The sequence below is a fragment of the Rhinoderma darwinii genome, chromosome 5, assembly GCF_050947455.1.
Source record: "Rhinoderma darwinii isolate aRhiDar2 chromosome 5, aRhiDar2.hap1, whole genome shotgun sequence".
In the NCBI taxonomy this organism is placed as follows: domain Eukaryota; kingdom Metazoa; phylum Chordata; class Amphibia; order Anura; family Rhinodermatidae; genus Rhinoderma; species Rhinoderma darwinii.
The window spans coordinates 263,147,999-263,160,798 of record NC_134691.1 but is presented as its reverse complement, the minus strand read 5'-3'; the positions used below and the strand labels follow the sequence as shown (position 1 = coordinate 263,160,798).

General features: G+C 38.6%; 1 protein-coding gene across 1 annotated transcript in view; it reads left to right on the top strand.

The window, feature by feature from the left end:
• ULK4 (unc-51 like kinase 4) overlaps positions 1–12,800 on the top strand; it is a 771,869-nt gene that overhangs the window by 536,122 nt on the left and 222,947 nt on the right. Inside the window, exon 33 of the mRNA XM_075827083.1 lies at positions 8,573–8,736. Coding sequence (XP_075683198.1) covers positions 8,573–8,736 — 164 coding nt within the window. The remainder of the gene's footprint in view (positions 1–8,572; positions 8,737–12,800) is intronic.

The window sequence follows — 12,800 nt, the reverse complement described above, 5'->3', positions numbered from 1 at the left end:
GTGCACTTGTGCCTTAATAGGAAACAAACACCATTAGAATTGGACTATTTTCAAAAAAGCCAGAACATAGCAGGACAGCAATTTCTTGTAACAATATGTTTGGAGGGCAGAGAATGAAAATCCAATCAGCAGAAAGATACAGAAGAGTAGTTCTGAAAAAGCAGCTAAGAGCGAGTAAGGTGAAATGACATTGAAAGTCATTACAGATGGAAAATGCAGCAGAGGCAACACCTGTCATAGAGCAATGAAAGGAGTGTGGTGCTAATACATTACAAGAGCAGACACACAGGCCTGGTACAAAATTAATATTAGATTTCTATTCAGTTATTTCAATTAGAACCTGTCTCCCATTATGCTTTCCATTTCTTCATCGCGCAATGCTCGCTCGCAGTAAAGACGTGCTAAGTAATGTCAATATTGCTAATAGATTGAATGGCATCAATATTTCTGCTTTTATGTGCAAACTTTTTGAATTGCTACATTTGCCCTAATACATAATAGGTGTTCAGTTTCTTACCTGTGAAACCATTTTACTTTATTACTGTTATTCATAAAATCATCTATGTTCACACACCAAGCACCCTGGAGCATTATTACTAATACTGGTACACTGCCAACCCGTACACTAGTAGGTATTTGTTTGCATTTAATTGCGTAATTAGCGCTGGTCCTGACCTATGACCTGTCTATCAGCTTGAACACCATTCTTATCAATGAGACGGAAAACAAACTCAACATTTGAATGTTTTTCCCCACAAATATAGCACAGTGCCATCTGGTGGCCAAATATGAATTACACGTTTCCCTTGACTTGCATATTGGTAACCCTCAACTGTCAAGGTTTATTCAATTTTAAGCTACTGTGCTCTCCTCATAATTAAATCCAATGTCTTTTTCAACTTTAGTGCTCAACTATGTATGCCTCCGATTGCATACAGAGTTTTTTCCAGTATAGGGCCACTTTCACACAGCAGCATATTGATCAGTATTTTGCATCAGTATTTGTAAGCCAAAACCAGGAGTGGGTCCAAAATACAGAAGAGGTGCAAATCTTTCCATTATTCTTTTTCTCTGTGTAGGTTTCACTCCTGGTTTTGGCTTTCAAATATTGATGCAAAATATTGATCAATATACTGCCATGTGAAAGAGGCCTAGATTAAGTACGAATCTGACAGAAAAAAAAATTGTCACGTTCCATTGCATGCTGTAATGCTGCCCCTTACTGATGGTGTACTACGCAGCCGTATGGACTACATGTTCCAATGTGCAGTCTGTACGACGCTCTAGATGACAGTGTTGTTTTTGGCAAACATATCTTTCTGGGCCTAGAGTCTTGTTTAGGTCTTTATAAAAAAAAAAAAAAGCTTTTATTGCAATGTAATGTGTTGTAAAAGCAACAGGGTATATTTTGTGAAAAATCTATGTAATGAAGGGTCTGCCCTTAAAATATTCTGTTTGACAATTACAATTATAGGCATTGCTAACACTAAATAAATAATTTCTGTTTCACATAAGTCGTCTTTTGTGATAACGCTGAGATAAACCAGTTTATCTTATGTTTGAATCAGCATGTGTTAAGTTTAGGCTTAGAAAAAGCCACAATAATTTGTCTGGTAAAAGCTACCTTATTGTATTGTATAAAACAAATCTTATATTTCAGTGCACAACATACAATTCTAAAAAGATTCAATTAGAAATGTTTTAATGCATATACACATTGGTATTTTCTTAACATAATAGAACTGATTTGCATGTAATTGATAAGTAGTGCTTGAGCATTGGAGAGAAAGAAGTTTATTGTTCCTAAACTGCAGGATAGGTTTTTATAGACGGTATAAATACAAGGGGATATTTTTCAGAAACGCTGTAGGGTGCATGAATTTACAAGTAGACAAAAATGGTGCAAATTGCACCAAATTGATCAAAGTGATGCAAATGGCATAGTAAATTGGTGCAACTCACTAGACATGTTAGACGTTCGGCGCATGTCTTTAATATTTCTGATGCATTAAAGCTCCTCTTGGCCTTGACCCGTTTTGTAGACCCTTTTCAAAACATGTCTTTAACCTAATAAATTTGGAGTGCGCCATATAGTAAAAAAAAATTTTGTTGCAAAATTTAGGACAAAATTCGGGCGTACTTTGCTTAGTAAATCTCCCTTAACATATCTGGAAGTGGTGCCTAAAGTCTAAGCAAAGTAACAGGTATGGGACATACAGGCAATAATGACCTTGACCGAGAACGATCATAGTAATAGTAGTTAACCCTTTGTTCTACTTCAGGAGGACACGCCTGCCATACTTTAGCACGTGACCATTGCAATGTTTAAAGAGGTTAACTAACGTTTAACAAACCCTTTTTGAATGTAATTTTAAGGTGTTTTTAGAAAGGTATCTTACAGTTAGACCCAATGCCTATTTAGTGCTTTTCTTCAATAATTGGCAATACTGACTGTCATTGATTTAAACTGTTGCTATACCTATGGTGCTGCTGCAGGAAAAAAAATTAATAGTGGAGCTGATTTGGAGTGCTCTTGGAGCGAGAATCCCTTCCCATAATCTTTATGTAAGAGGTTAACCCACAAATGAAATAGGATTGTCCATACTGGACCAGCCATTTAAAGGGGTTGTATAAAGGATCTTTTATGTTTCCCCCAGAAACAGCACTACTCTGGTACTCTATCCCCCCTATTTATTTGGTACTCTGGTACTCCATCCCTCCCTGCCACAGCTGTTTATGGCACCATCAAGTGCCATGGCGCCTTTGTCCTGTTGATCGGTGGGGGTTATGAGGGTCAGAACCCGACTGATCACACAATGATGTCCTATACTAAGGATAAGCTATTAATTTATATTCCTGGAATAGCCCTGTAAGTGGATTGGAGACACATCTGTAATAGTCTGCTCCCTGTGAAACCCAGGGAAGAGGTACAACAGGCCAGGGGTCAATAACGGAGGTCAGGCAGAACCAGGTATGCAGAACCGTGTAACAGACATGAGCGTAGTTAGATGAGCCAACGCAAGGCCTTCTGACCGAACTGGTGTACGATACTGTGGAAAACTGTTGAACATAGTCAGATGAGCCTTGTCATAAAAGTTTAAGTTCAGAATACTGATTAACAAGGCAGAAAACCAAAACCCCTATAACTGGCACTGAGGCCAGTATATTTATTTTACTTCCAATGGCAATTATATTGACCATGTATGCATGCGGCTTTCTCTTTTATAGTCTTAAGGTTCCCATACACATCACACGACAGTTGCCCGAACCCACCGATTCCGTTGGGACAGGCTGACTCTCCGATGTTTATGGGGAGTGTCCCAACTTTCCCCCAATAGCAGATGTCGGGGGAAAGAAGGATCGGGCATGTTGGGTTTCAACATGCCTGATCATTTGCTCTTGCAGGAGAGAGACTGCTGCTAGAAGTGTCTTGCAGCAGCTTATTTCCCTATCCTCATTAAAGCTGTATGCGGGAGTCGAGAGGAATAGCTGTTGGCCAAACCAGCGTTCAGCAGACATCTATCTTAAAGGGGTTATGTGGGGACCAAAAATTATTAGCAGTGTACTCACTGCAGTATGTGAGTACACTCACTAAGATACATTCCAGTCCCCCATCACGCTAATTCTGAGATTTTTATAGCGTTGCCGTGGGACAGGAAGTCTAGTTGCACAGCCTTCTTTGATGACTATACGATTCTTCGTCACATGACCAGCCATGCTGTACTCTATGTATTTGCTGTACTACTGCTCCTGCTGGTACATAGAGTACAGCGGGGCCAGTCACATGACGAAGAGTCATATCGTCATCAAAGAAGGCTGTGCAACTAGACTTCCGATCCCCCAGTAGCGCTATAAAAATCTATGAAAATCTCAGAATCAGCGCAACGGGGAACCGGAATGTATATTAGCAAGTGTACTCACATACTGCAGTGAGTACACGGCTGTGCTAATTTTGTTTTTGTCATATCATGGTTAAATTTATCTTCACAAACAAATGCCCGTGTTCGGTACTATGTCATAAACTTATTCATAAATTTTTTCTTGCCATATAAATATGTCATCCTGAAAAATAAAATATATTTTTTGCATGTATGCAAAATATTACTCAGTCGCTTTACTCAATGTTCAGCTCTCAGATGTCGCAACCAAGCCACATTTTATGTAAACATCTGTGAATTATAGGTAATATATGCAGACATTAATTATTAACAATCTGTCATTATTATGCAGAACATGAACGCTGTAGATTTTAGTAGCTTATGTTTTGTCATCCTTCCCTATGACTATACCTGTGCACAGTCTCTTTCCATCAGGTTTTGATCTTCGTTGAGCAGGAACACTGAGAAGCCGTTACTGTTCACTTGAGGGTGTATTGTACTTGTGTTGCTCTGTTTTCTCTGGTGACTTAGTTTTGAGGATCCATGTGATAATTGATGATCTGTTGCCTCCAGTCTCTGATATATAGTCGTTTAGAATCCCCAATAGTCACTGGGTTGGTTCATTCCAGCCCCTTGCATTCAATAGTTTCAAGTTCCCAGTCCTTGTTGTATAGTCGTGTCTTGTTGACCTCGGTTGTTTCTGGTTTGCCAGTACCTGGTGTCTAGTAGTTTAGTGCCAAGAGTGCCGGGTGCTAAGTAATTTGGTGCTCCTGAGACTGGTGTCAAAGGGTTATTCCCATCTAAAATATTGCATTCGAATACCCGTGTAAGTAATTTGGTATGTGTGCCATCCTTAGTGTCCAGTGGTTTGATGACCTCAGTCCCTGGCATGCAGTACCTGCTGATCGCGCCTGCAGTGTTCCTCTTTATGCCAATAGCTTTAGCTGATCTAAACATGTTACTAGTTTGCTTGTATTGTATGTTCTTGGTGATTAAGCTTTCCTGACCTGTCTATTGTAGTAAATCCTTGCATCCCCTATAAAATTACAATTGTTTTTATTTTTAGAACACTGCATTGTGGTATTCCTCTGTTATTCCTTCTGAAAGTGTAAGAATAAATTGTCAATTGGGTGTTACGAAGTAAATACTTTATTATACTTAGTTTGAAATGGTGCTTCACAGATCACATACCTTACTTTTAATAAGAAATGGGGTAAAATTGGGGTGACATTTACATTTAGTAAGGAAAACGGGATTTCCCTGTTCTCTAGGTTTAAAAAAAATAACAAAAGACTAAATAAATGTATAAGCCTGATAATACTTTGGCAGGAACAACCAAATTAAGAAGTAATATATAAAAAATTAATCCTCTTATGGATATTTAGAGTTTTATATATATATATATATATATATACATATATATATAATTTAGGAAGACAAAAATAATTTGTTGGTCATCAGGAAACTAGAATAATGTGTGTTTTGCAATTGTGATTTTGACTTGACTTTTCCGTGTATTAACAAATTGAATACGTTTTTGTGTGACATGTAAGTGCCTCAAACTCACGATTTGCAGTGCATTTTATCTGTAGATGTTTCAAAAAGTACCAATAGTACAATATATATATTTTGTAAATTCTGTATTTAAGGGTATTTTAACACTACTATCTGTTCTTTTAAACAGTTAGTTAGATGCAAATATTTATCTTCAACTATTAGCATAGATGAGTATATTGTTCTTGTGATGCCAATTATTGTAGGTAAATAATTCCAATGTGAAACTCATGGAAGTAGCGTTCATCGAAGAGAGGGCTTTATAGCAAAGATCAAACTGGCTGACGGAAACCCTGAATGCATGTGTGAATAGAACCTAAAAAGGACACCTTACCTCTGTGAGAAATTTTTCATACACCAAGCCCCAGTTTTAAAAGCGGAATTCCAGATTTCCTGCTTACTGAAGCTTATATGGCTCAATAGTCAGTTACCTAATAGGCTTCTTTTTCTTACTGGTGGTATAGTTGCTTATAGTTTATAACCATTATGTCTTTGTTGTAAAGGAAGTCAGTACTATATGCACTAGCACAAGGAATTTGACCCAGGTAACTGGCGGGCAAATTAATAGTACCACATTGCTCGAAGGCAAAGCCCTTTTTCCTGTTGCCCTAATAGTGAATATATATATATACCGTTCAAAAGTTTAGGGTCACTTAGAAATTTCCTTATTTTTGCAAGAAAAGCACAGTTTTTTTCAATGAAGATAACATTAAATTAATCAGAAATACACTCTATACATTGTTAATGTGCTAAATGACTATTCTAGCTGCAAACGTCTGGTTTTTAATACAATATCTACATAGGTGTATAGAGGCCCATTTCCAGCAACCATCACTCCAGTGTTCTAATGGTACATTGTGTTTGCTAACTGTGTTAGAAGGCTAATGGATGATTAGAAAACACTTGAAAACCCTTGTTCAATTATGTTAGCACCGCTGTAAACAGTTTTTTTTATAGCTATAAAACTGACCTTCCTTTGAGCTAGTTGAGAATCTGGAGCATTACATTTGTGGGTTCGATTAAACTCTCAAAATGGCTAGAAAAAGAGAGCTTTCATGTGAAAGTCGACAGTCTATTCTTGTTCTTAGAAATGAAGGCTATTCCAATGCGAGAAATTGCCAAGAAACTGAAGATTTCCTACAACGGTGTGTACTACTCCCTTCAGAGGACAGCACAAACAGGCTCTAACCAGAGTAGAAAGAGAAGTGGGAGGCCCCGCTGCACAACTGAGCAACAAGACAAGTACATTAGAGTCTCTGGTTTGAGAAATAGATGCCTCACAGGTCCTCAACTTGCTTGCTTCATTAAATAGTACCCGCAAAACGACAGTGTCAACGTCTACAGTGAAGAGGCAACTCCGGGATGCTGGCCTTCAGGGCAGAGTGGCAAAGAAAAAGCCATATCTGAGACTGGCTAATAAAAGGAAAAGATTAATATGGGCAAAAGCACATAGACATTGGACAGAGGAAGATTGGAAAAAAGTGTTATGGACAGACGAATCGAAGTTTGAGGTGTTTGGATCACACAGAAGAACATTTGTGAGACGCAGAACAACTGAAAAGATGCTGGAAGAGTGCCTGACGCCATCTGTCAAGCATGGTGGAGGTAATGTGATGGTCTGGGGTTGCTTTGGTGCTGGTAAAGTGGGAGATTTGTACAAGGTAAAATGGATTTTGAATAAGGAAGGCTATCACTCTATTTTGCAACACCATGCCATACCCTGTGGACAGCGCTTGTTTGGAGCCAATTTCATCCTACAACAGGACAATGACCCAAAGCACACCTCCAAATTATGCAAGAACTATTTAGGGAAGAAGCCGGCAGCTGGTATTCTATCTGTAATGGAGTGGCCAGCGCAGTCACCAGATCTCAACCCCATAGAGCTGTTGTGGGAGCAGCTTGACCGTATGGTACGCAAGAAGTGCCCATCAAGCCAATCCAACTTGTGGAAGGGCCTTCTGGAAGCATGGGGTGAAATTTTCCCGATTACCTCAGCAAATTAACAGCTAGAATGCCAAAGGTCTGCAATGCTGTAATTGCTGCAAATGGAGCATTCTTTGACGAAAGCAAAGTTTGAAGGAGAAAATTATTATTTGAAATAAAAATCATTATTTCTAACCTTATCAATGTCTTGACTATATTTTCTAGTCATTTTGCAACTCCTTTGATAAATATAAGTGTGAGTTTTCATGGAAAACACAAAATTGTCTGGGTGACGGCAAACTTTTGAACGGTAGTATATATATATATATATATATAACGTAACTTTTAATGGAATAACTTATAATTAACCTCACACATTTCATTTAAAATGGTATGTACTCTGATGCTGAATAATCAGTATATCTAGTAAACTGCCTAATTGTAGCGCTAGTCTAGATGGTGTCAACATAAGCGGCTGAATTCCGCTCTCTGAGACCTATAACCTTAGCCTGATACCCCTGAGGACATCAGTTGTGTGACGAAACATGTTGGGGGCTATCTAATGAATTTTTAAATCGTATACCTATCTGATGCTGTCATAGGTCTCATATAGCAGACTGCAGCGGCTTACGTTGAGACCATATGGCCTAGCGCTACAATTAGGCAGTTTACTAGATATACTAATTATTCAGCATCAGAGTACATACTATTTTAAATTAAACGTGTGTGGTTTATTATGTTATACCATTAAAAGTTATGTTATGTATATATATATATATGTATATATATATATATATATATATATATATACATTCTCTATTAGGGTAATGGGGAAAAAGGGCTTTTTTTTTTGCCTTCGTGCAATGTGGTACTATATGTACTGACTCCTGGGTAAGCTTGTGCTCATACACAGCAGGAGCTGCAGTGTAAAAGTATAACGAATGAAAGAGTGGCAGCCTGGGAGACTGAAAATACAGGAGGTGTGTTTCAGACTACCTTATACTCCAATAGACAATGCATCTAATCTGGAGTCACAACATAGAGCAAAGTTAGAAAGCAGCCAAGCAGCCAACAATGGAAGAACTAGTTCATTTTTGTCCTTAATAACCATTTGTGCTAAGGAATGTGAATGTTGAATTACCTTTGCCTTTTTGTTATTACTTTGCATGTTATTTATTTTTTTGTTAAAATGTTGTTGTTTTTTTTTATATATGTAGGGTTAGTCCATCATGTTTCAAACTTGATTGTGGAAACCGCAGCTTTGTATCTGGACGATGACAAAAGTCGACTGAAAGCTGCCAATGCTCAGCTTCTTTCACTACTTGACGTTCTACATTGTATTCTAAAATACACATCTGGTGTAGTACGAGTGGTCATTCAGGTATGGTAAACAGTCCATTCTATACATACAGATACCTAGAATTCTATATTAATTACAATATTCTGTATGCACAGTACACTTTACTAGGCTGAGTTTAAATTAAAATAATTACATTAGATGTCATTCATTTTTATTTGGCTTCCCATTGATTGTACGTTAAAAAAAGAAAAAAAAAAGTTAGTGACCTGAGGGTAGATGTGTGCTGCATTTGTCTGTGTTAAGAAAATGTCTGTTGTCAGTTGTTCTGAGATCTTAAAAATGGCAGTCAAAGTTCCATTGAAACCAATGCCTTCCATAGTAACGTACCACCAATCAGCCATAACATTATAACCACCTGCCTAATATTGTGTAGGTCACCTTTGTGCCACAAATACAGCTCTGACTCCTTGAGGTATGGACTCCGCAAGGCCTCTGAAGGTGTCCTGTGGTATCTGGCACAAAATACATTAATAGCAGACCCTTTAAGTCATGTAAATTGCATGTTTCGGCCTCGATGGATCTGACGTGTTTTTCCAGCACATCCCACAGATACACGATCGGATTGACATCTGGACAATTTGGACACCTTTAAGGCTGTGTGTTCACGCCGAGGTCAAAATTTATTTTTTTCGAACTGAATTTTATTAAAAATTATATTTACTTTTTAGATGCAGCTTCTATGCATGCATTGTATATAGAAATTGCATAGCGCCGCTGTAAGCCGAATCCATCAATCTGCTGGACCGACGTCTCGAATGACAGCGGCTCCGGTGAATAACCATAAGGGTATGTTCACACGCTTAACAAAAAACTGCTAAAAATGCAGAGCTGTTTTCAAGGGAAAACCGACTCTGATTTTCTGCCGTTTTTTAAGCAACTTTTTTTTGCGGCGTTTTTTTACGGCCGTTTTTGGAGCTGTTTTTCTATTGAGTCAATGAAAAACGGCTCAAGAAGTGACATGCACTTCTTTTAACTGGGCGTTTTTTTATGCGGGCGTTTTTATGCGGCCGTTTCACAGGAATTAAAGCAAAGAAGAGATAAAATGTACAAATTCCATTTTTTTTTTTTTTTTTGCAGAAATTTATTTTTAATCCATTTAATTTTTTTTGTAACAGAAAGTTTTACCAGAGAAACGCAACTCAATATTTATTGCCCAGGTTCTGCAGTTTTTAGGAAATATCACATGTGGCCCTAGTATGCTTATGGACTGAAACACAGGTCCCAGAAGCAAAGGAGTACCTAGTGGATTTTGGGCCTCCTTTTTATTAGAATATATTTTAGGTCACCATGTCAGGTTTGAAGGGCTCTTGCGGTGGCAATACAGTGCAAATCCCTCAAAAGTAACCCCATTTGGGAAACTACTCCCCTCAAGGAAATTATCTAGGTGTATAGTGAGCATTTTGACCCCACAGGTTTATTGCAAAAAAAATTTCTCTTTGGCAAGGACTAAAGGAGAAAAAGGTGTTTTGCAGAAATTAGTGCGAACTCGATGTTGCAGAGTGAAAATTGGATTTTTTCCCCCATAGATATGCCAATATGTGGTGCCCAGCTTGTGCCACCATAACAAGACAGCTCTCTAATTATGCTGTGTTTCCCGGTTTTAGAATCACCCTACATTTGGCCCTAATCCTTTCAACCAGGCTCAAGAGTGAAAGAGTACCATGCGAAGTTAAGGCCTAATTTGTCGATTTACCAAGTATTTGTTTACAATTGCAAAGGCTTTGAGGTATAATAATAAAAGAAACCCCTGACAAGTGACCCCATTTTGGAAACTGCACCCGTCAAGGCGTGTGGTGAGCATTTTCACCCCACAAGTCTTTTCCATAAATGATTGCGCTGAGGATGGTGCAAAGTAAAAATTTTAATTTTTCCCTAGATATTACATTTCAGTGGCAAATATGTTGTGCCCAGCTTGTGCCAATGGAGGCACATACCCCAAAAATTGTTAGAAGCGTTCTCCCGGGTATGGCAATGCCATATATGTGGAAGTAAACCGATGTTTGGGCACGCTGTAGGGTTCAGAATGGGTAGAAGCGCCATTTGTATTTTGGAGCGTGGATTTTGTTTGGTAGTAGTTTTGTTTGGGGTATTACTTGCATTTTAGTTTATAATGTGGGGGCATATTTAAGCTGGGGAGAGTACATCGGGGCATAGTCAGGTGGTATAATAATGGGGTAAACAATAAAAAAATCCATACATATTTGTTACGCTGTGACGCAATCCTTTATGCACAGGCCAGTGTCGCACTGATAAATGATGTCCTTACTTAACCCCCTTTTGATCCACACTCTGCAACTTTGCAGTTTGGGGAATTTTGCTGGGAAAGTGTTACCTTGGTATAATATGGGCACTCTCGTTTCCAGCAGATATGTTTGGGCCCTACCCTTCCTGGTTCCCTAATTTTAGAGCCTTGATAATTCGCTTCTTGAAACAGAAGAAATGTTCCCCTCAAGCCTGTACAACTGTATATTTTTTTATTTCCTGACTTATTGGAGCATTAACTAATTAAATTTTTTCATACTTAGTGGTATGAGTGCTGTTTTTTTGCGGGACAAGCTGTAGTTATCATTGGTGCCTTTGTGGTGTACAAGCGACTTTTTTATCACTTTTTATCAGTTTTTTGGGAGGCAAGGTGACAAAAAACAGCAATTCTGGCATAGTTTTTTTTATACAGCGTTCACCATGCGTTATAAATTACATCTTCACTTTATTCTGCGGGTCAGTACAATTCCAGCGATACCTAATTTATAGCACTGTTTTATGTTTTACAACTTTTTGCACAATAAAATAGCTTTTGTAAAAAGAATGTATTTTTTCTGTCGCCATGTTGTAAGTGACTTTTTGATACATTTATATTCCAATTTTTGTAGGGCATCGTGACAAATTTTTTAATTCTGGCATGGTTTTTTACGTTTTTTTTGGTTTTTTTCATTCACATAATATTTTTATATTTCAGGCCATTACGGACGGGGTGATACCAAATATGTATGGTTTATTTTATTTTTTTTCAATAATAAAGGACTTGATAATGCGAAAATAGCGAATGTGTTTTATTTTAAGACTTGAAACTTTTATTATATTTTGTACAAGTTTTTTTTCCACTTTTCTTTAGTCCCACTAGGGGACTTGAACGTCCAACTGTCAGATTTTTTTTCTAATATATTGCACTACTTATGTAATGCATTGTATTAGATCTGTCAGTCATTCACTGACAGCAAGCCGATTAGGGTTCGCCTCCGGGCGGGGCCTTATTGGCTTCCATAAATGCCATAGCAGCAGTCGGCAGCCCTGCAATTGAATGGCAGGGCTGCCGATCTGCTGCCAACCACTAAGATGCAGCGATCACTTTGGATCGCTGCATCTAAGGGGTTAATGGCAGGAATCGGAGCTAGCTCCGGTTCCTGCCGTTACAAGTAGATGTCAGCTGTAACATGCAGCTAACATCCACCACTGATGACTCAGCTCCTGAGCCGGCGCCATCATGCCGACGGCTACGAAAGCCTTTTAGGCTTCTGTACTAGGCATACCAGAAGCCTAGTTTTAGGCCTCTGGTTGCCTTTGCAGCCACGGGCACCCCGGCAATTTCATTGCTGCAGTGCCGATGAGCTGCAAACCCCTTAAATGCAGCGATTGATTTTGACCGCTGCATTTAAGGGGTTAATGGCGGGGATCGGAGCAAACTTAGGTCCCTGCTATTACCCCAGGGTGTCAGCTGTAACATGCAACTGACACCCGGGGATGGTGGCACCGACTCAGCTTCTGAGCCGTGTCCGTCATTTGTCTTATGGATACTGCAAAATGCGGGATGCACTAGCTTTCCATGATGTATTCATATGACAAATGTTGGGAATGGGTTAAAACAAATCACACTGTAGTTATCAGCAGCAAACCGCCTATTAGATTAGTTAGGAGATAGGGAATTGATAAACTGGAGACAGAGTCCCTTTATCAGCCCAAACGTATTTATTTGTTGGGCTACCAAAATAATATTTGTACCATTTTGGAGTCGCTTTGCCATTTGTGTTGAAATGGACTGGTTTTTTTTACGTTTATTTGTATTTTATTTTATATATTTTTCACTTATG